Here is a 19054-nt window from a genome sequence, read left to right as displayed (position 1 = left end):
CACGTGTCCTAGTTGCCTCCTGACTAGGTCTTGGAGCGGAATTTCTTGTACTTCGACTCCAGGACTAGACTGAGCGCTCCATGAAGAGATGCTTGCTCTTCCATGTCCCCAGACCCCTCGCTTGGGATTGAACCAAGTCGACCCGATATTCTTTTACTGAAAAGCGAGTGAATATCGGAAGCGCTTCGACCTTTTATAGGCAGGGTTCTGTGACGCGAGTCCTTCCGCGCTTCGCCAGAATGCAACCACGCTCCTTTGGTCAATGGTAGTTTAACGTCATCTCGGACGGTGGATAGTTTTCCGTCGTTTCGGACGAGGACTAGTTTAACGTCATTGCGGACCCTAGTAGTTTATAGTCATTGCGGACCAAGCCTTTGGTAGTTTTACATCGTTCCGGATGTAATTTGTGGCCTCGCATCATTAGGAAGACTTGTGAGGTAGAGGCGGCCCGCTCTCTACATCATCTCATGCGCCAGCTGTAGGATCCCCTAATGCGGAAACGATCCTGTAAAACGGGAGATCCAAAGTGGGACGTCCCAAAACACCAGTCAGACCTTGACTGTGAGGGTTCACGTTACGAGTTATGCATCATAATTTCTTGACTCGGACTTGCAACCGGTTATGTATGGGCACTTCGCTGTACCAAGGCGAAGGGCCTGCTTGTCGACACCTACGAGTAGAGTATATGTCATGTAGAGGGTTCCCTAATGCGGAAAAAAACCCTGTAAAACTGAGGATCCAAATGGGACGCTCGATGCATCTGTCAGATTAACTCCTTGACAGCGAGGATGTGAAAGGTTCCGCCGTAGGTCGTACGTGGAATTATGCCCGCTGTTGTCCTTGATTCGTACCATCATTTGAACCTAGGACTAATGGTCAGGTACTTCCCCTGCCTTCTTGTCTTTTCACAGTTTTAAGACATGCAGGTCCGATAGTTTAGACGTCATTCCGGACGCAGGGTAGTTTAACGTCTGTTTCGGACGAGGTCGTACAGTTTAACGTCTTGAGGGACGATCTTAGTTTTACGTCGTTGCGGACGATTGTAGTTTTACATCGTTTCGGATGCGATTTTGTCAGGGGAAGGGGTTCCTCAACTTCCTTACCCCCTTTCTTCTCCTTGTGCCCTGTTATTAGTTCGTTTAATAATCGAAAGGTCCTTGATAATCCCCGCCCCCTTCGTCAGGTCGATAGTAGGGGTCCGCTTCGTCGTAATTTCCCGGATCGTCTAGGGCATCCCATGCGTCGAGCTCGGATCTAGTCCACGAGCTATTTCTTCGAGCCTCCGAATCAGTGCGGCGAGTTCTGCGGCTACTTCGGTTATCCTCTCTTTCGTTTGTACGAAATCGAGCACTAGGAGGAGGCGATCTAGGCCGGTGTCGAATACTCCGGCCAGCAGTTGTTCCGCGTCCGAGGGTTGCCTGGCCTCCCCGACTCCGCCTTCCCTCATTTCTTCGATAGACGGGCGGTTCCTCCTCGTCGGTATTTCCTTGGGATAAGGGAAAACCTCGTATCCGGTGAGAGGGGGGAGTCGCGGTATGGCTATGCGCTGTAGGAACCTCTCGTTGTCTCGGTGGAGGGCGCTCCACGACCGTACGCGGAACCCTCCTTGGATTTGGTACAGGCGTGGGATGTTCTCCGGGACGTGGTACGTTCCAAGTGACAACTCGGAAAGGGTCGGTTCTGCTTGGCTGGACGTTTCCCAGTTCTCCTCCGAAGAGGAGAGCTGGAAGGAGCTCTCGGTTGACGTATTGGGAGAACTCGTCAGGGTGGATGAGGAGGGCTCGGGGTCGCCCGTCATTATGGGCGTACCAGGAGGCTGTGTCCGGGTCGGTTTGGAGGGCGAGCGCCCTGATCTGGAGACTGGCACTAGCCAGTCGTCGAGGTACGTCGCTATGTTCATTCCCGGGTTGTCCTGCCGAGAAGTTAGCGAGTCTTTGGAGGGCCATGGCTGTGGCCATTTGTATTACCGTGGAGATGGTGTTCCGCTGGAGGAGCGCGTCCGCGTGTCGCTCCAGTTCTCCGGCATGAGGATCTGTACGAGGGGTAGGTCCTCCCATGGAGCTGGGAATCGGTCCACTAGTTGGTACTGGCGGAGGTGCAGTTTCTGATAGAACTGGTATTGGTTCAGCTTCTCCATGGCTTGGGAGTTGAGCTGCCGTTCTTGCTCGAAATCCCGAGGGACCTGCAACTCCACTATTTGGCGTGCCTTCACTAGGAGGTGGAACTCCCACTGGTAATTGGCCAAGGCTCGACTGGTTTCGGTCATCAGGGTTTTCATGCCGTGGTGCATCTCGTGAGGCCCTCTCCGGTGAGGGTCTTCGGGTTCTTTCCCTTTCTTTGAACTTGGCATAGTCTTCGGCGTTGTCGTCGGAGAAGTTGTTGAGATGAGGGGTGAGGAGGACGCCGGTAGGTCCTGGTTGTTGAGGACTTGTTCCTCTATCAATTCGTCCAGCATCTGGTCGGTGAGGACTTGTTCCTCTTTCCACTCGTTCGACATCTGGATTGGTGACCATAAGGACGACATCGGGGGAGGAGTTTCTGGATGGAGACGAAGCATCGTGGTCGTCGTGGAGGAGCATTCGAAAGGGGAATGTGTTTGAGAGGGGAAAGAGGTGAGAAGATGTTCTTGTTGGAGTCCTCTTGTCGCTCCTTTTATAATCTTTCGTCTCTCCTCTCAGGCTGTTCCCGGACGAGGTTTGTCAGGGTATTGGTCATGGAAATCTTTCATGGCTTCTTCCGCCGTTCCCTTTAGGAGAGTGTAGGGCTCCCAGGTGTTGTCTGATTCGGGATATCCCATCCATTTGACCAAGTATTTGGTTCCCCGTCCTTGCCGTTTTGAATCCACGATCATTTCCACTTCATAATGCTCTTCATCGTTCAATACTTCCGGTATTGGTCGCGCGAAGTTTTCTCCGTGGGCTTCGGTTTCTCTGTATTTAGTGAGCACTGCGGCGTGGAATACCGGGTGGATCTTCCACTGCGGAGGAATTTGGAGTTTGTACGCCAGGGTTCCCACTTTTCCCAGTATCTTGAAAGGGCCATATCGCCTAGGGGCGAGTTTGAACTTAGGATGGGTTGTCCGAATATGGGTTCCTTCTAGCCATACTTGGTCTCCTTCTTTCCATTGGGGAAGTTTCCTGTGAAGATCCCGGTCTTTGGCGTAGTTGCTGGCTATTTGTAAGCTAGCCGCGGCTTCTTCCTGAACTTCTATGATTGTCTTAATGCGTTCAGCTACCGCAGGTACCTTTGTCTCCAGTGCCGTGTCAGCTGAATAGGGAGGATTGAAACCGTATAGCACTTCGAAAGGGGATTTTCCGGTGGCCGAGTGCTTCCGTGTGTTATGTGAGAATTCGGCGAACGGCAGAAGGTCTACCCAATTGTCTTGATGGTAGTTGCAGAACGTTCTCAGGAACTGTTCGATTTCCTGGTTTACCCGTTCCGTTTCTCCATCTGTTTGGGGATGATAAGCCGTGCTGAGAGCGGTGGTGATTCCTAGCCGTGTCCAGAGTTCTCGGGTAAACTTGGCCGCAAATTGAGGGCCCCGATCGGATACTATTTTGGTCGGCAGTCCATGTCGATTGAAAACGTTATTTTGGAAAAGCGCGGTTGTTTCTTCTGCCGTGATCGTTTTCTTGCATGGGGTGATGACTATGCCTTTTGACAGACCTTGATCCACTACCACGTTAATTGAGTCGAAACCTTTGCTCTCGGGTAGGTCCGTGACGAAATCCGTTGAGATGAATCGCCAAGGAACGTTGGTGGTTTCCAGAGGGTGGATAGGTGGGTGTGTCTTGTGTGTCAAATTCTTCGTAGATTGGCATATGGCGCATCCATCCACGTATTCGTGGATGAATTTAGTCATGTTTTGCCACCAGTAGTGTCGTTGCACCATTTCCAATGTTTTTGCTCTACCCGGGTGTCCTACCGCGGGTGCATCATGATGTGTTTTGACGATGAGTCTTCGGATGTCGTTGTCTTTGGGGACGCATATGTGGCCGTTGCGTCTGGTGATTCCGTCTTCATGTGTCCAATGTCCCAATACTCCTCTCATCCCTTGTGGTCCTACTCGTAAGAGCTTTGCGAGGGCTATGCTCGTTAAGGCATCATGTTCCGATTTCGAGTGTCGGATGAGGGAAATGAGGTTTGAGGAGGCGATTTCCGTGGACTTTATATGCCGTGTCGGGGATGGTTCTACCAATGTTTCGTCGGATTTGTTGAAAAGCTTGGCCGGGAGTAAAATTTGAGATTTGTTGTCAGATTCTACCCCCTCACTTAGATCTGGACGCCTGGACAGAGCATCGGAGTGATTTGTTGATCCTGCTTTATAACTCAGTGTAAAGTCGAATCTGCTCAAATAAAGGCTCCAACGGGCGTGTCGTCGTGATAGGTCTCGCGCCGTTTGGAAATGTTCCAGGTTTTTATGATCCGTCCAGATCTCGAAGGGGTGTCGTGCGCCTTCGAGGTAGTGATTCCAGTGTTCCAATGCTTTTATTATAGCCAAGAGTTCCCGGTCGTGAACATCGTAATTTCGCTCTGCTGGCGAAAACGATCCAGAGAGGAAAGCGACTGGGTGCCAGTCGCCATCTTTTCCTTCTTGTAGAAGGGTAGCTCCATAGGCGATTAGTGATGCGTCCGTTACTAATCAATATGGGTGCATGGGATCTGGATAGTTCAAGACGGGTTTACTGATAAAGGCTTTCTTTAACCGTTCGAAGGCTTCTTGGCATTTTGCAGTCCAGTTCCATTTCTCGTCCTTTTTGGTGAGGTCATGTAGGGGGCGCGCGATGAGTGAGAACTTGTCAATAAAGCGCCTGTAGAAATTCCCTAGACCCAGGAAGGAGCGAATGTCGCGGACTGTGCGTGGGATTGGCCAATCTTTTATCGCGTCCACCTTTGAGTCCTCCATGGCGACATGGTCTTTTGAAATTGTATATCCCAGATATTGGAGTTTTTCCTTGTAAAACTCACATTTTTCGGGTTTCAAGTATAGATCGTTGTCGCGTAGGATTTGGAAAACCTGATTTAGGATTTTGACATGTTCCGCCATGGTTTTGGAGAAAACGAGGATGTCGTCCATATATACGGTTATCTTCTGGGCTGTGATGAGCTCTCTGAAGATCATGTTCATCATCGCTTGGAAGGTGGCTGGTGAGTTGGTCAGGCCGAAAAACATCACCGTGGGTTCGTAAGAACCTAACGGAGTGATGAAGCTCGCCTTCCACTCATCTCCTTCTTTGATGCGTATATTGTTGTATCCCCATCGCACATCCAATTTGCTAAAAATGATGGCCCCTTTTATCACGTCCAGTAGTTCTTGGATTAGTGGAAGGGGGCACACATTTGGGATGGTGTGCGAATTTAAGTGGCGATAGTCCTGTACCGGGCGTAGTTTTCCATCCTTTTTTCCTATAAAGAAAAATGGGGCTGCTGTTTGCGAGGTGGATCGGCAGATAGTTCCTCTCTCCAGATGTTCCTTGATGAATTTTCCTAATTCGTCGTGTTTTTCTGGGCTCAGGGCGTAGATTTTGGGCACTTGGGGTTTGAAGGTTGGTTTCAAGTCAATGGCATGATCCCAGTAAGTGTGTTCTGGGAGTCGCTGTGACTTTCGTTCGCTAAAGATGTCCAAAAATTCGTGATGCGCCTTGGGAACTCTTTCCTTTAGATTGGTGACGATGATTTCGTCTTCCAGGTCTTGGTCGAAGCTGGCAAATCCTGACGGTTCGGGGGCCAGTTTCCGAATAACTGGGTCCCGGGTGGCCTGTTTTCCTGAGGGTTTGTCTGGGAGATCAGGTTCTCCCTCGTTTGGTGAAAGAGATGGCTTGTTTTGAGCCTTTCGTTTCTCTTCTGCGTATTTCCTTATGTCCTTTAGGAGCCATTTCCTTTTGAGGTATGCTCGTAGTCAGACACCAAACGTTCCGCTGTGATCGCGGAGTCCTACATCCTCCGATAACCTTCGGAGGTGTTCTAGGCGCTGTTTTTCGCGCTCGTTAATGCGTGGTTTGTGCCATGGTTCCACGTCTGATAACCGCCTGCTATATGGCAGTTCTTCCCTTGCCCTAGTGAACCCATGTGGTTGCTGGCATTTCTGGGGGCACCGATCGAAGTGCACTTCACGTCGCCTCCACTCGATGGAGGGATCGTGGTATTTCAGCCAATCTGTTCCTAGGATAAGGTCGTCTTTCCCTAGATTGGAGATAAACATCTGGACGCGCTCAGTATGCGTTCGTCCACTGATGTCCCGAATGGTGAGGTTCACATCCAAGGCGGATCGGATGAGACCTGCTTTATTGATGGTGTCATCGACATTCCGGACGCGAATGGGGTTGTTGAGTGTGTAGGTGGGGAAACGATGTCTTTTGACCCAAGTTTCGTTTACTATAACCCCTTCGCATGCCGAGTCGATGGTTGCCTTTGCTCCAGCGTTTTGACTCCTGTTTGATACTTTCACGTTCAGGCGTATGGGGGTGATGATACGGTCATTCATTGCTCCGATACGAATACAAGTGCGGGCATCAAACTCGGGTCGTCCTTGACCTCTCTCCTTCGCTGGCGAGGGAGAGGTCAGGAAAAACGCTCCGCGTGTCCCAAGATCACTTCTCTTGCTTCATCTTCCCCTAGTTCTCCAAGTACTGCTCCGATTCGAGCAGAATGACTGACGCTTCCGTCTCCCCGTCGTCCGTTAGGTAACATAGCGCGTTGCCCATGGTTCGTTTGGGGTCGTCCGGATGAGGTAGAGTGAGGACGTTCCATCGAAGGACCAGGTTGTGGTACCCGCTGGTCGTTGCGAGGGACATCCTCTGTCTCCATTCCTCGATATATTCCCGCTTGGTTTCCCATAGCGGGTGCATCGTCTTCTCCTTCCAAATCAACCGCGCGGCTTCTTCTCCCTGTCGTACCCATGTGTCTCTTCGAGTTTCCTCGAGTCGGTTGAACGCCTCTGCGTCGTGACGGGCAGTCAGTATTCCAGTGTCCTGTTTTTCCGCAATGGTAACAGGCGCTTGGAGGCTTGCCGTCATATTTCCGTTTTTGGCTAAGGGCATTGCGCTTGCGTGTCGCGTCAATGTCCATGTCAACGACTTGGTTGTTCATTCTACGAGGGGCGTTTGTGGAATTGTAGCGGGGAGAGATTTGGTTATGAAAACGATTCAGATAATTGCTTTGAAAGGAGGTGGAGTTGGCGAGGATGGCCTTTTGAGCTGTTCTGGCTCGCAGCCGTCCATCTATTTCGCAGGCTGTATTGATCCAGTCCTGAATGGTATCCTTTGGCTGGACTTCCTTGTCGTATATTTTGTCCATGACGCGCGGGTCTAACCCGCGTTGGAAGTAAGGGACCTGCTCTTTATCGGAGATGTCGGCATCGGCGGCGATGAGAATGAATTGGTTGGAGTATTCATCAACCGTCATTCGTCCTTGGGAGAAGGCCATGAGTGCGCTTCGCGCTTTGTCGGTCTTGCCCGTCTCCCTAAACTGTAGCTTGAACTTTGCTAGGAAGTCCTTCCAGGTGCCTAGATCGGTGGGAGGGTCCGCTCCTACTGATTTTAGGAGAAAGTTTTCCGCCCAAGCTCCTGCCATGCCATATCTCATGCATGAGAGCACAAGGGATATTTTGTCTTGATCGGTCTTATACCAATCGGATTCTGCTGCGAAAAGAAGGAGGCATTGGAGCATGAATTTCTGGGATTCAATGCGGTCGCCTGTGTAGTTGTCTGGGAGTTTGACTTTTCCTCTTCCGGGTTGTACTGTCGCGGAAGGGGTGTTTGTAGAAGTCGAAGCTTGTCCCGACATTTCGGCGAGTGGTTCGTTTCGGGTGTTGATCGGTGTTTGGTCTGGTGAGTCGGAGTCTGATTCCGAGGTTGTTTCCTCTTGCTCCGAGTCTTCGGGGATTACCGGCGCCAGTTCCCTGTATTGTGGGGCTAGTTCCCACTGAGCTTCTGTTTCGTTCCAAATATCCTCTTCTTCTGTTCCGTCTTCAAGGGTGAAGTAATAACGCCCGTTTCGGTATGAGCAGTTATCGTAATTCGGAGGGGCAGTTCCGTTATTGTCTTCGTAGACCCAGAAGTCCCCTTCGCGCCGGATAGGGCGATTGTTGTGACGGAGTTGGTTATTGATAAGTCTAGTGCCGGGTGGGTATTCCTGGCCTAGGTCTTGCTCCAGAGTGTATGCAGTAACGCTTTCTCGATGGGGGTCTATTATCCCCACCAAGGAAGGTTATGAGAGAGAGTGTGGCAGCAAGCTAGTGCGAGCAAGGTAGGGGCAGAAGAGTCTATTCTAGTGTTACGAACTGCTCGTTCGGTAACCCCAAGAGTAGGAGGTTCTTCCCTAGGTCACTCGTGGAGGATGTGTGGAACGATGGTCTCGACTGTACGTGCAGCACAGGAGCCTGGAGTGTATTGCAGAGTAGCAATAGAGAGTACTGTAGGGAGACAGTACTGGAACGAAGGGCTGTAGTAGGAAGACTACAGCGAACGAAGTAGACAGTATGAAGACTGCCTAAGAACGAAGAGAATAGACTGAAGATCGTCAGCCTATTCTATGGGCCTTTTATACTACTTTGGGAAGTAGGGCGTGAGAATACCGAATATGTATCTGTAGGTATTCTCTAAGTCGTCTCTCTCAATAACGACTACTCTTGTGCTTCTCCGTTGGTCTCCTTCCGGCCAGGAGAGACTAGGAGGTTCATGCCCTGCGTGTGAGTAATTTATAAGGCGGCGTTCCATGCCCGCTAATACAAGGCCCGTGATACTCGACCAATGATTGATGATCCATTGGGAGTGGATGACCAAGGTTAATATCTGTACCTTGGTGTACGCCTCAACCTGTGAGGCCGCGTGATATTTGTGATGATCGTATCGGAATAGACCGCCGTGTAGGCCCGATAGAACGTGATCATAACAGGTAGGCATGTGATATTCAGTGGTGGGGGTGATGTTATCTGCTGGATGAAAGGAATTGCACAGCTGCGTTGTTTGGTTCAGCCCTATGAGTCTCCTCTCACCCGCATTGATGCGAGCAATGAGCATTCCTTCCCTGATCTGCAGGGCTCTCTGTGCATGCCAGACGAAACTCCTTTCCTTCTCTAGGATTTCCAAAGCCCTTCATACCTCTAGTTATGTGGGTCCAGACATGAACTCCGTGTTTGGTGTACCTTCGATGAGCCCCATCATATAAGCTACTAGGGTGGTCAGGTACGTCTTTCTGTTAGGGAATACAACTCCCTCGTTTACTTTGTGGATCAAAGGAGGGGGAGACGGTGAGCGGGAGGAAGAGGTCATTGAGGGCGTTGTGATGTTTATGGTGCGTAGGATAGGAGGGCTAGGGGTGCGTACAGCAGCTGCTTCCTCTGCTGTGTTGGTGGTAACTCGGGCTTGGTACCTCCTCTCGACTTCCTCCGCTTCTGCCTCTAGTTCTCTCATATTCATCATAGGTCATCTGTCACTGAGTCCTGACTGCATATATGCTTCTGCTGCCTGTTCAGTAGTAAACAATGACTCAGAGGAGGGGGAAGTCTGTGTGGATCGGTTGACGAGGGTGTTCTCGATGGAGGAGAGGTAGAGGGAACCGTTGGAGGACATGTTTATCGAAGGGAAAGATGTTGTGGGTTGGGAGGAATGTTCGGAGCAATGGTGGGATTACGAGGATCAAGTTTGAGTTTTTATATCCTTTGGGTTTTATTTGTTCAATGTTTGCGAGGGTGGTTCGTAATGGTAAGTCATGGTGTCGTGCGTCGTATGCTTCCAAAAGTTCTTTGGCATTCCCTAGGTTTGCCCTCGTGATCCATTCGTTTGCAGAGTCCGGGTACCCTTTCCAGCATATCAGGTATTGGTATCTGCGTCCTCGTCTCCTTTTGTCAAGAATTTCCTCAACTTCGTATTCTTGCTGTCCTTCTATTAGATCAGGTGGTGGTTGTGCGAAGTTGGGGCCATGGGCGGCCATTTCTTGATAAGGTATGATTAAAGAGGCATGGAATATGGGGTGTATTTTCCATGTTGGCGGAAGTTTTAGTTTGTACGTCACCGGTCCTAGCCTGTTTTCTATCTCAAATGGTCCATGCAGTTTAGGGGCTAGCTTGTCTTTTGGGTGAGTGGTGTTTATTATTTTTCCCGATAGCCAGACCTTCTGTCCTGCTTCTAATTTGACTTCGTTTTCAGCTGTTTTCCTTTTCATTAATTCTGCTGCAACTTCCAGGCTGGCCTTTGTCTTTTGTCATAATTGCTTCAACCTTTCCAATCTCTGTTCTACACCGGGGATGTCAGATCTTGGCGTGATTTGGGGTACAAAGGTTGGATTGTAGCCATACATGAGTTCAAACGGTGACTGGTGTGTTGCTGAATGTTCTCTAACATTGCGTGCAAATTCTGCATACGGTAATAGTTCAGGCCAATTTGTTTGCTCGTAATTGCAGAATGCTTGTAGGTATTGTTCTAGTTCTTGGTTTACTCTTTCCGTTTCTCCATCTATTTCTGAGTAATATGCGGTTGATAGCACTGTTGTTACTCCTAACTTTTTCCATAGTTCTTTCGTGAACCTAGCTGCAAACTGTGGACCTCTGTCAGAGATGATTTTTCTTGGAAGTCCATATTGTTTCCAGAGGTTTTTTATATAGAGGTCGGCGGTTCCTTTGGCGTCTATGGTTTTATCGCATGGGGTGTAGACAATGCCTTTGGTGCTTCTGTCCACTGCTATGTGGATGGCGTTATATAGTCTGACTTGGGGAAGATCCATAATAAAGTCCATTGTGACTGTTTGCCAGGGTCCTTTTGGTACTTCATTTGGAATTAGTGGGGCATGTGTGGGGTGTGTGATGTTTTTTGTGTTTTGACATATTGTACATCCCATTACATATTCCTTTACAAATGTGGACATTCCTGGCCACCAGAAGTTGTCTGATATCAGGACATAGGTCTTCCATCGTCCTGGGTGTCCCGTTGCAGGTGAATCGTGGTACATTTTCATGATTTGTCTTTTAAGTTTGTCATCTGGAGGAACGTATATTTTGCCTTTGTGCCAGATGAGGATGTCTTCATAATTCCATTCTTGTAGCCCTTTTGAGAGTGCTCTAGGTCCTGATGTTCTAATAAGCTCCATCACTTCCATTACTTCTTTGTCTTTAGTTGTGACTTCTTTCAACTGTTGTCTTAGCTGTTTGTCGAGCATTTCGACTGTACCTCGTCCTATTGCACTTTTGACAAATATTTGGGGCTGTAGCAACACCCGGTCTTTGTTATCTGATTTTACCCCCTCCTTTAGGTCTGGACGCCAGGACAGAGCATCAGGCCAATGGGTGACACTGGGTTTGTGCATGAGGGTGAAGTTGAAGCGAGAAAGGAACAGTGACCAGCATGCCTGTTGACGGGAGAGAGTTCTTGCGGTAGAGAAGTATAGAAGGTTCTTGTGATCAGACCATATCTCGAATGGATGTCGTGCACCTTTGAGGTACACTCGCCAGTGATCGAGGGCATGTATAACGGCAAGTAGTTCTTTGTTGAAGATGTCGTAATTTCGCTCTGCTACGTTGAAAGACTTGGACAGGTAAGCGACAGGGTGCCATCCGTTGTTGGGGGTTTCTTGCGATAGGATAGCTCTGTAGGCGAAGTCGGATGCATTGGTTTCAAGTCGGAATGGGCAGTTGCCGTCGGGGTAGATGAGGACGGGGGTGGAGGTAAAACAGTGTTTTAAGTTCTCAAAGGCCGTGTCCCGTTCAGTGGTCCATGTAAATGGTACATTCTTCTTTGTGAGGTTGTTGAGAGGTCGGGCCGTTGTAGCGAAGTTTTCGATAAATCTTTGGTAGAAGTTTCCAAAGCCAAGGAAGGACTGTACTTCTTTCAAGTACCTCAGCGTTGGCCAGGCGGCGATGCCATTTACTTTGACTGGATCCATGGATATGTTATCTGTAGAGATGATGAATTTGAGATATTCAACAGTGTCCATTTCAAAGGTGCACTTGGAAGGTTTCAGGAACAAGTCATTGTCTAGAAGTATTTGCATAACTTGGGTTGTTACGCTGATAAGCTAGTGATGCCTCTGAGTGCAAAACACACCCAAGAAACACCCCTACAAGCGCAGGTAGGCAAGAGCTGGTTCTAGTGTGCAAGGAACTATAAGCTGTGCAACAACCAATAAGGGAGCGTACTAAAAGCGTTCGGAGTGTAGTGAACAAACAACTCTAAAATCAAAATATTCAGTTGGTTGGTTGGTTGGTTGGTTGGTTGGTTGGTTGGTTGGTTGGTTGGTTGGTTGGTTGGTGTTTGATTGGGACTTGATTGGGATGCAAGGGGAAGGGAATGGGTGCAAGGCCACACTGGACACTGGCAGAAGATGACAAACTAAATGAGAGGGGGAGAGCAAGACAATGAGGGCTCTGACGGAGGGCTGCAATCGAATGTGGCAACACAAATAAAAGGGCAAAATACAAACAAGGATCGGGAGGCAATGGCTCAAAGTCTCATAGACACAAGCGCACAAATGGAATTGGAACAAGGGGGGAGCCAAAGCTGATGTATTGCAAGGCTATAGGTGCTCTTTTATAGTAAGTCTGAACAGGTACAAGATAAGGAGATTGGCAGAGGCATAGAGCAATTGGAAATGCGTGCCAAGAGTGATCAAAGGTAAAGAAGATAAGGGAGTGATGTTGCAAACACTATAAGATAAGAAGCAATAACTCTAAAGTCTAAATAAGTGGAGAGATTGCCAAGGTGAGTGCACATAGACCTGGAGATAAGAACCACATGCTACATGGGTAAACCATTTGAAAACTTGGGAGCTCTGAAGATAATGAAGGATAGGTCAACAGAAGGCATAAGGACAATAAGAGATAGAAAGACAGATCCATTCACATGGTCAGCATATTTGGTCAGCTTCGGTGTCCCGAATCGGAGGCAGCCAAACACTTTGTTGACTCAGAATGGAAGTGTACTGAACCGATTGGTGATCGGCCACGACAGTCTGTGGAGAGCCCCTACTGCTGAGAGTGATGATAAATGGATAGGATGACTGTGAACAGGTCCGGACGGCTGTGTGGAGGTCTGAATGGAAAGTCGGCACCTGACAAATGGCTGAGATCGCCGAACGGATTGGGATTGGTCGGTCCTAAGTGTGCCAAACAGTCAAAGAATACTGAAAAGCTGCAAAAAGTGGGGTATTGGTGCCTAGAGCATACCTATGCTCATCAACGTGCTGGTGCTCTTCTATGGTCTTTGTAAATACCAAGATATTGTCCATGTAAACCGCGAGGACTTGCACAACGATTAGGTCATGAAAGATTATGTTCATCATGGTTTGGAACATAGCGGGTGAGTTACAAAGACCAAAGAACATGACAAGGCATTTGAACAGGCCGAATTTGGTCATGAAGGCCATCTTCCATTCATCTCCTTCTGCTATGCGGATGTTGTTGTATCCCCACTTGACATCAAGCTTAGAAAAGATCCTCGCTTTTGATTTTACAATGGTTCTTATTATGTCGTCAATCAGGGGTAACGGGTATTTGTTTTTTATCATTCACTCATTCAGTCTCCAATAATCTTGAATTGGTTGTAAATCTCCTTCCTTCTTTTTTACGAAGAAGGGTGATACTTGTGGAGATTTGGATATTCTAATGGTTCCCCACTTCAAGTGTTCTTGAAGCATTTCGTGTAGCTTGTCTTCTTCTTCCTCTGTCAGGGGGTATAGCTTACATCCCGTTGGTTCCCATCCTGGTTTCATATCGATCTTATGGTCCTATTGTGAGTGTTCTGGAAGTTGTTGCGAAGCTTCCTGGCTAAAGATTTTGGCGAATCATTTAAGGATGTATGCTGGAACTATTTCCTCAACGGGTCGTTCTATCTTCTTTTTGTTCGCTTTTTCTGCCAGTTGTTGTGACTTGTTTCTGATGGAACTGATGTGAATTGCCTCAAGAGGGTGCATCTCGAGCAGGTTTTGGTAATACCATTCTTTGTAGAATTCAGAGAAGAAGGTGTCCTGGGTTTTGTTGTCTTCCAGGTCATCTTCTATTCTGGAGTACCCGACTGCTCTGTTATTCCTTTGCTGTGTAGGCGCTTGTGCTTGTATGGTGAATTTAGGTCGGCTGACTAGACATGTGATAGCGCATGTCAAAAATGTGAGACTATTCTTTACCCAATTGATCTGTGGGTTATGCTCATGTAGCCAGTCCATTCCTAGGATTATATTTTCTCTTCCTAGGTTAGTGGATAGCAATTTGCATCGTTCGTTGTGGTAATCTCCTTCTTCATTTGTCATTCTCATGAGCAGACAGGCTTTGTCAGTGATTTTTCCTCCTTCATTGGCTGTTCCGTCCATGTTAAACACATGGATAGGTTTGTCAATCTTTTGCATCAGTATTTTCTTGTCTAAACAGAATTGTTTGTCGATAAGAAGCCCTTCTGCTCCTGAGTCAATCAATACCCTAGCTTTGGTGGTTCCCCCTTTGTGTTTTAATTGCATGTTTATCCTCATAGACGATTTTTGACTGGATTTAGTGAGCTGTACAATTGTTTTTACAGGGGATTCTGGAGTGGGTCTACGGTACACCAGAGCTATAGGCCTATTTAAAAATCCAATTCCTTTCGCTTGCTTCCTTCGCTCAATTCCTGAAGGAGTGCTTCTTGTTCATCCCATCTCAGCTTTCCTATAAACCTCTTGATTTCTTCTTGGCTAATCTTAGGCTCCTCCTGACGTACAGTTTCATCCAGTCTGGGTGTGTAGGTCTGCCGCACTGCGAGCCTGGCTCTGAATGGGTTAGTCGTCACCACACTTTCACCCTGGATTGTAGTGCTTTTCTCATCACTGTTCTAAGCTCTTGCCGAGAACACTCGGCCATAGCTTCCTCCTCCTACTGCCATCCTTCCACTGGCCTGAGCCGGGCGGTACCCCATCTTTCCACTACTCTGTTAAACATGTCCAATTGACTCTTCATGTATCCTAGACAAACCCCTAGCAGGGCATTGGTTTGCCATATGTTCTTTCTGATGGCAATAAAAACACCCACCCTCCATTCGCAACTTGTTTCGTTCCTTGTCGGTCAAGGTTGTACAGACCGGGTCAACAGAGATCGGGACAACAGAATTATTCATAGAGGAGGGGGCATTTGACAAGTTGTAGCAGAAGGGGTTATTCTGTTGAATGAGAGTAGAGGGTATGGAGCTTTTTATGCTCTGCAGTTCTCTCCATTGGTTATCGAATCTGCGGGTGTACTTTGACCACTTGTCTATGGTGGTCGGCATTTCTGGCAGCCGGTAAATTTGTTTGAGAATTTCTGGATGTATGGCTCAGCGGAAGTAGTCGACAGTGGATTCTAGATCAAATCCACTTTCTCCAACTATCATGAGGTAGTCCGTGACAAATTCATCTGCTGATTGTTTTCCCATTCTCATGGTGAACAGCTTCTGCCTTGCCTTTTGTTCGAGGCTTTCGTCCCTGAATAATTTGGCTAGTTCTATTAAAAACACCTTGAACGTTCCCCATGTCTCTTTGGTCTCCGTTGCTTTGTATTCTCGGAGTTCTCTGTCAAAATAGTATTTTTGGGCGAAAAGTGATGCCGTCCCTTCCCTCATATATGACAAGACCATCAATGTTTTATTCATGTTGGTGTCATATTTAGTTGAGTTAGCCAAAATGTACATGTGGCACTCATAGATCCATTCTCAGTACTTTGACCTCGTCCCATTGAAGTCTTTTGGCTTGTTCCCTTTGTCTGACATCTCGTCTTTGTCATCGGTTGCTTCTGTGCTAGGTACGGGGTTTGGTTGTGGATCTGGATTCGGGTTTGGTTGACTTGGTCCTGCTACAGGCTCTGGGTCTTCTTCGTTGACTGGGGTTAATACTCCCGCAGGAATTGGCATTTCTTCAATGTCTTTTTTAGGGATGTCAACTGGTGGTAGGACGGGTTTTGTTTGGGTGTGGATAGTGACTGTTCTGAGGGGCACCTTCCTGTCTTCCTAGGGTACTAGCTGAGCATCAACTGTTTTTCAGCTATCCTGTCCTCCTATGTAAACCCAATTTCCCTTGGAGGTTCTTCTGATGGGCTGTCCAAAGTGGATGTATGTGTTCAAGTGCTGCAAGTAGTCAGTTCCATGTGGAACTTGCCCTACGTGTCTTCCTAAACTTTGGGAAGTCGTTTTGTTGGATCAAAAGAGCCTGCGCTAGTCTCGACCTGATGAAGGTTTGAGGGTCAAGGCAACAGCAGCTCTTCCTGGTCGGGTACAGTAATTTCTGCTTCTAGTATAGTACCATATGTAACATTGAGTGCAATTGTTTTGGTCATACCTCCACTGGGTTGATTACCAGATAGAAGTATTCTACAACCTGAAACGACCCACACTAAAGTGGAATCGTCCAATCGTTCACTCGAAGTGTATAGTAACTATTTACGGTCGGCAGTCACTTGTCTTTTGGGACTGCCTAGCGCCGTATGTAACTAGCCAGTGTTCTGCTATAGAGAAAAAAGGTGGAGTAGGATTGTTTTGAAGAGAGGCTATCCAGATGTCACGAATGGCTGTTTGAGACAAGGAGATCCTATGCCACAAACAATACAAGAGGATTTAAGAGAATATTCAGGACTGATCAGACCAATGTCTTTAGAATCAAAAAAGACTGTATAAACAGCATTTCTTAGATTGGACAGAGGTGGATAGCCTAAGGCTTCCACACTGCCATCTGGAAAAACACCCCCTTGTATTAGCTCTGGATTATATCTAATAGTGTCTAAAAGTATCTAAAAGTGTTAATAGCATTTAAAAGTGTCTAATTTCCTAATTAGGAGCAACACACTGTGAGCATTAGATTGGTTTCCAATTTTATAATATTAGTACTAATTTCATACCAAGAAGTCTTTAATTAGTAGTAGGAAATAGTAAGTACTACTGCTCTATCAGTGGGAAGGTAAAGATGTGGCACATTCTATACTATTTCAGCATATTACTCTCCTTCATATATGCCTATACCATTATCTTATAGCTCTTTTGCTGACTTTCCAGCTGCTTTTATAAGGGATATAGAAAGAGAAAAATGTGCATTGATGCCCCCAGCCACTTTGTTGGCAGCTTGGCAGCTGCCACAAGAGGCTATGAAGACCTAGGTACCTTGTCCTTGCACACAAGATCATTGAAGTTGCCATTGTTAGCCAATGCCTGCTACTGGTCATTATAGGACACAATATGTAGGGATATGCTATATGCAGCCTTATAGACCTTGTCTATCAGTATAGTGGCTAATACTATCTTGTGCAGCACACAATCATCATCACTATTAATACTACAATTTTTAGCACTATTTATATTGTTTATTGCCTTGTTATACAGAAGATGCTCAAAATTGGTGTTTTCATCTAGCTATTAGGCTGTGGAAAAGACAGTCATGTTGGTATGTGGTGCCAGAATGATATATTTGCCTGCCATATAGGAAATATATGCATTAAGCATATTAAGATCACCTCCAACAATCTTGTGCTTATTTATATATAGGCATGCCATACATATACTCTTGTCCCCACCTTCTACCTCACTAGTGGCTATTTGGAAAACCCCTCTCTCTTATTGAATCTTGATTATTCATAATCATGTTTTTGATCAAATTTGCAAATTCAGGTAGCATTGCCTATACTAGTAGAGTCTCATTGAATATTACACTCAATCATAGTTTTACACATTCTCAGTCCAAATTGTATCAGTGCCATAATTGATTTTTATCCTATATAAAGTGTATTATCAATTTTCCATTAGTTTATTATCTTCTTAGCTGGTGTTTAAACTAAATCCTAAAAGACCTGACTTTTTAGGTATTTATTGACCTATTTATTTATAAGATAGAGGAAAGATAAATGTTAAATAAAATCAGAGATGTTGAGGTTGCCTATATTATGTCTAGTGATTCAGTTAGCAACAAGAAGATAGTGTTGTGACTGACAACTACATGCTTCAAGAGCCATATGGGACTCTGACAATATATGAGGGAGGACGAGGGGTACAAGCAAAGAGGTGAGTATAAATGTGAATGAGGCTGAATGATGAGGATGGCAAGTTTTTCAGAAGTCAACAAAGACAATTTTAATGGTTATGATGAGTGCAATTGAGCTCTGAACTATGGGGTGTGAAAGCTGGTTTATTCCAGAGTTGTATGTAGGCTTTTATAGTAAACAGAGCCCATAAGTAAAATATTGAACACGAAATGAGAGTAAATGTCAAATGGGTACCAAGCCCTAGCGATTAGAGAAGATAAGAAGGTAGGTGAGATGTCCATATGGGTTCCAAAGGTGATAAGGTAAAAATTAATTAGCAATGGTGAAATCCTAAATGTTTGGGATCCATCGCCCAAGTGTAAGTAGTAGGAACAGGCATTGGTGAGCCAATAAAAATAAAGAAGATGTAACATATGACCAGGGTGGCCAAGTAATGGTGCAAGATTGCATTTGACTGACCATGTGGAAGTTGGGAAGATAAGTGATAAGGACCGACTAATTCACAGATAATTGGCCGACACAAAATCCTGGCTCCAATCTCATAAACACCTTATCATAATACTCTTGTGCAGTCATGGTAAGTACGTAAAGAGTGGGTGAACTGACCCAAGTGCTGCCGAGCATCCTTTGGTGGGTTATAGTTGGTCAGGTGGGAACTGACTGTGTTTGGTAATAGTTGGCATCTTTGGTACTTGTCTAGCACTGTTCAGTATCTCCTCAAAGCCTCCCAAATACCTTCCTTGGACCCTAGCACAGGTGCATGCTCATCAGTGCAACAATGTGATTTAAAGGATCACTGATCTGGCAGATTCCATGTTGCAAGTGGATGGAGTAACTGGCTTTGTCAATGAGACTAGCCAAAATCAGGGTGATGGTGATGGATGGTGCATATAACACATCAAATAGGTAGACAGTGGTATTCCTGTTCCCATTCAGAAGTAGTACAATGATGGCACCACGTCTAGTAGCCATGAAGGCGTGTTTATTGGTGGCATGAATTGGTTTTGGTGGTGATGAGCATGCACCCATGCTAGGGTCCAAGAGAGGTATTTGGGAAGCTTTTGGGAGATACCAAATAGCACTAGATGAGTACCAAAGACACCA

At 46.8% G+C, this 19054-nt stretch overlaps 5 protein-coding genes across 5 annotated transcripts; 2 read left to right on the top strand and 3 right to left on the bottom strand.

Annotated features, from left to right (window-relative positions):
- Positions 1-1139: 1139 nt before the first annotated feature.
- HETIRDRAFT_324304 (uncharacterized protein) lies at positions 1140-2579 on the bottom strand (the record flags this gene model as incomplete). Its single annotated transcript, XM_009550906.1, has 1 exon — positions 1140-2579. One exon carries the CDS (start codon positions 2577-2579, stop codon positions 1140-1142), a length of 1440 nt encoding a protein of 479 aa, XP_009549201.1.
- A 1826-nt stretch (positions 2580-4405) lies between these two features.
- On the top strand, positions 4406-4600 carry HETIRDRAFT_324603 (uncharacterized protein; the record flags this gene model as incomplete). The annotated part of the gene is made up of 1 exon (XM_009550905.1): positions 4406-4600. The coding sequence occupies one exon, from the start codon at positions 4406-4408 to the stop codon at positions 4598-4600; it is 195 nt and encodes a 64-aa protein (XP_009549200.1).
- Positions 4601-6118: 1518 nt separating this feature from the next.
- On the bottom strand, positions 6119-6454 carry HETIRDRAFT_18085 (uncharacterized protein; the record flags this gene model as incomplete). Its single annotated transcript, XM_009550430.1, has 1 exon — positions 6119-6454. A coding segment is annotated over one exon (336 nt), but the record flags the coding sequence as incomplete, so codon positions are not given.
- Positions 6455-6561: 107 nt separating this feature from the next.
- Positions 6562-7785, bottom strand: HETIRDRAFT_323580 (uncharacterized protein; the record flags this gene model as incomplete). The annotated part of the gene is made up of 1 exon (XM_009550904.1): positions 6562-7785. The coding sequence occupies one exon, from the start codon at positions 7783-7785 to the stop codon at positions 6562-6564; it is 1224 nt and encodes a 407-aa protein (XP_009549199.1).
- Positions 7786-11721: 3936 nt separating this feature from the next.
- Positions 11722-11943, top strand: HETIRDRAFT_246047 (uncharacterized protein; the record flags this gene model as incomplete). The annotated part of the gene is made up of 1 exon (XM_009550903.1): positions 11722-11943. A coding segment is annotated over one exon (222 nt), but the record flags the coding sequence as incomplete, so codon positions are not given.
- Positions 11944-19054: the final 7111 nt, after the last annotated feature.

Source organism: Heterobasidion irregulare (assembly GCF_000320585.1).
Source record: "Heterobasidion irregulare TC 32-1 unplaced genomic scaffold scaffold_08, whole genome shotgun sequence".
NCBI classification, from domain to species: Eukaryota; Fungi; Basidiomycota; class Agaricomycetes; order Russulales; family Bondarzewiaceae; genus Heterobasidion; species Heterobasidion irregulare.
This window is presented reverse-complemented; position numbering and strand designations above follow the sequence as displayed.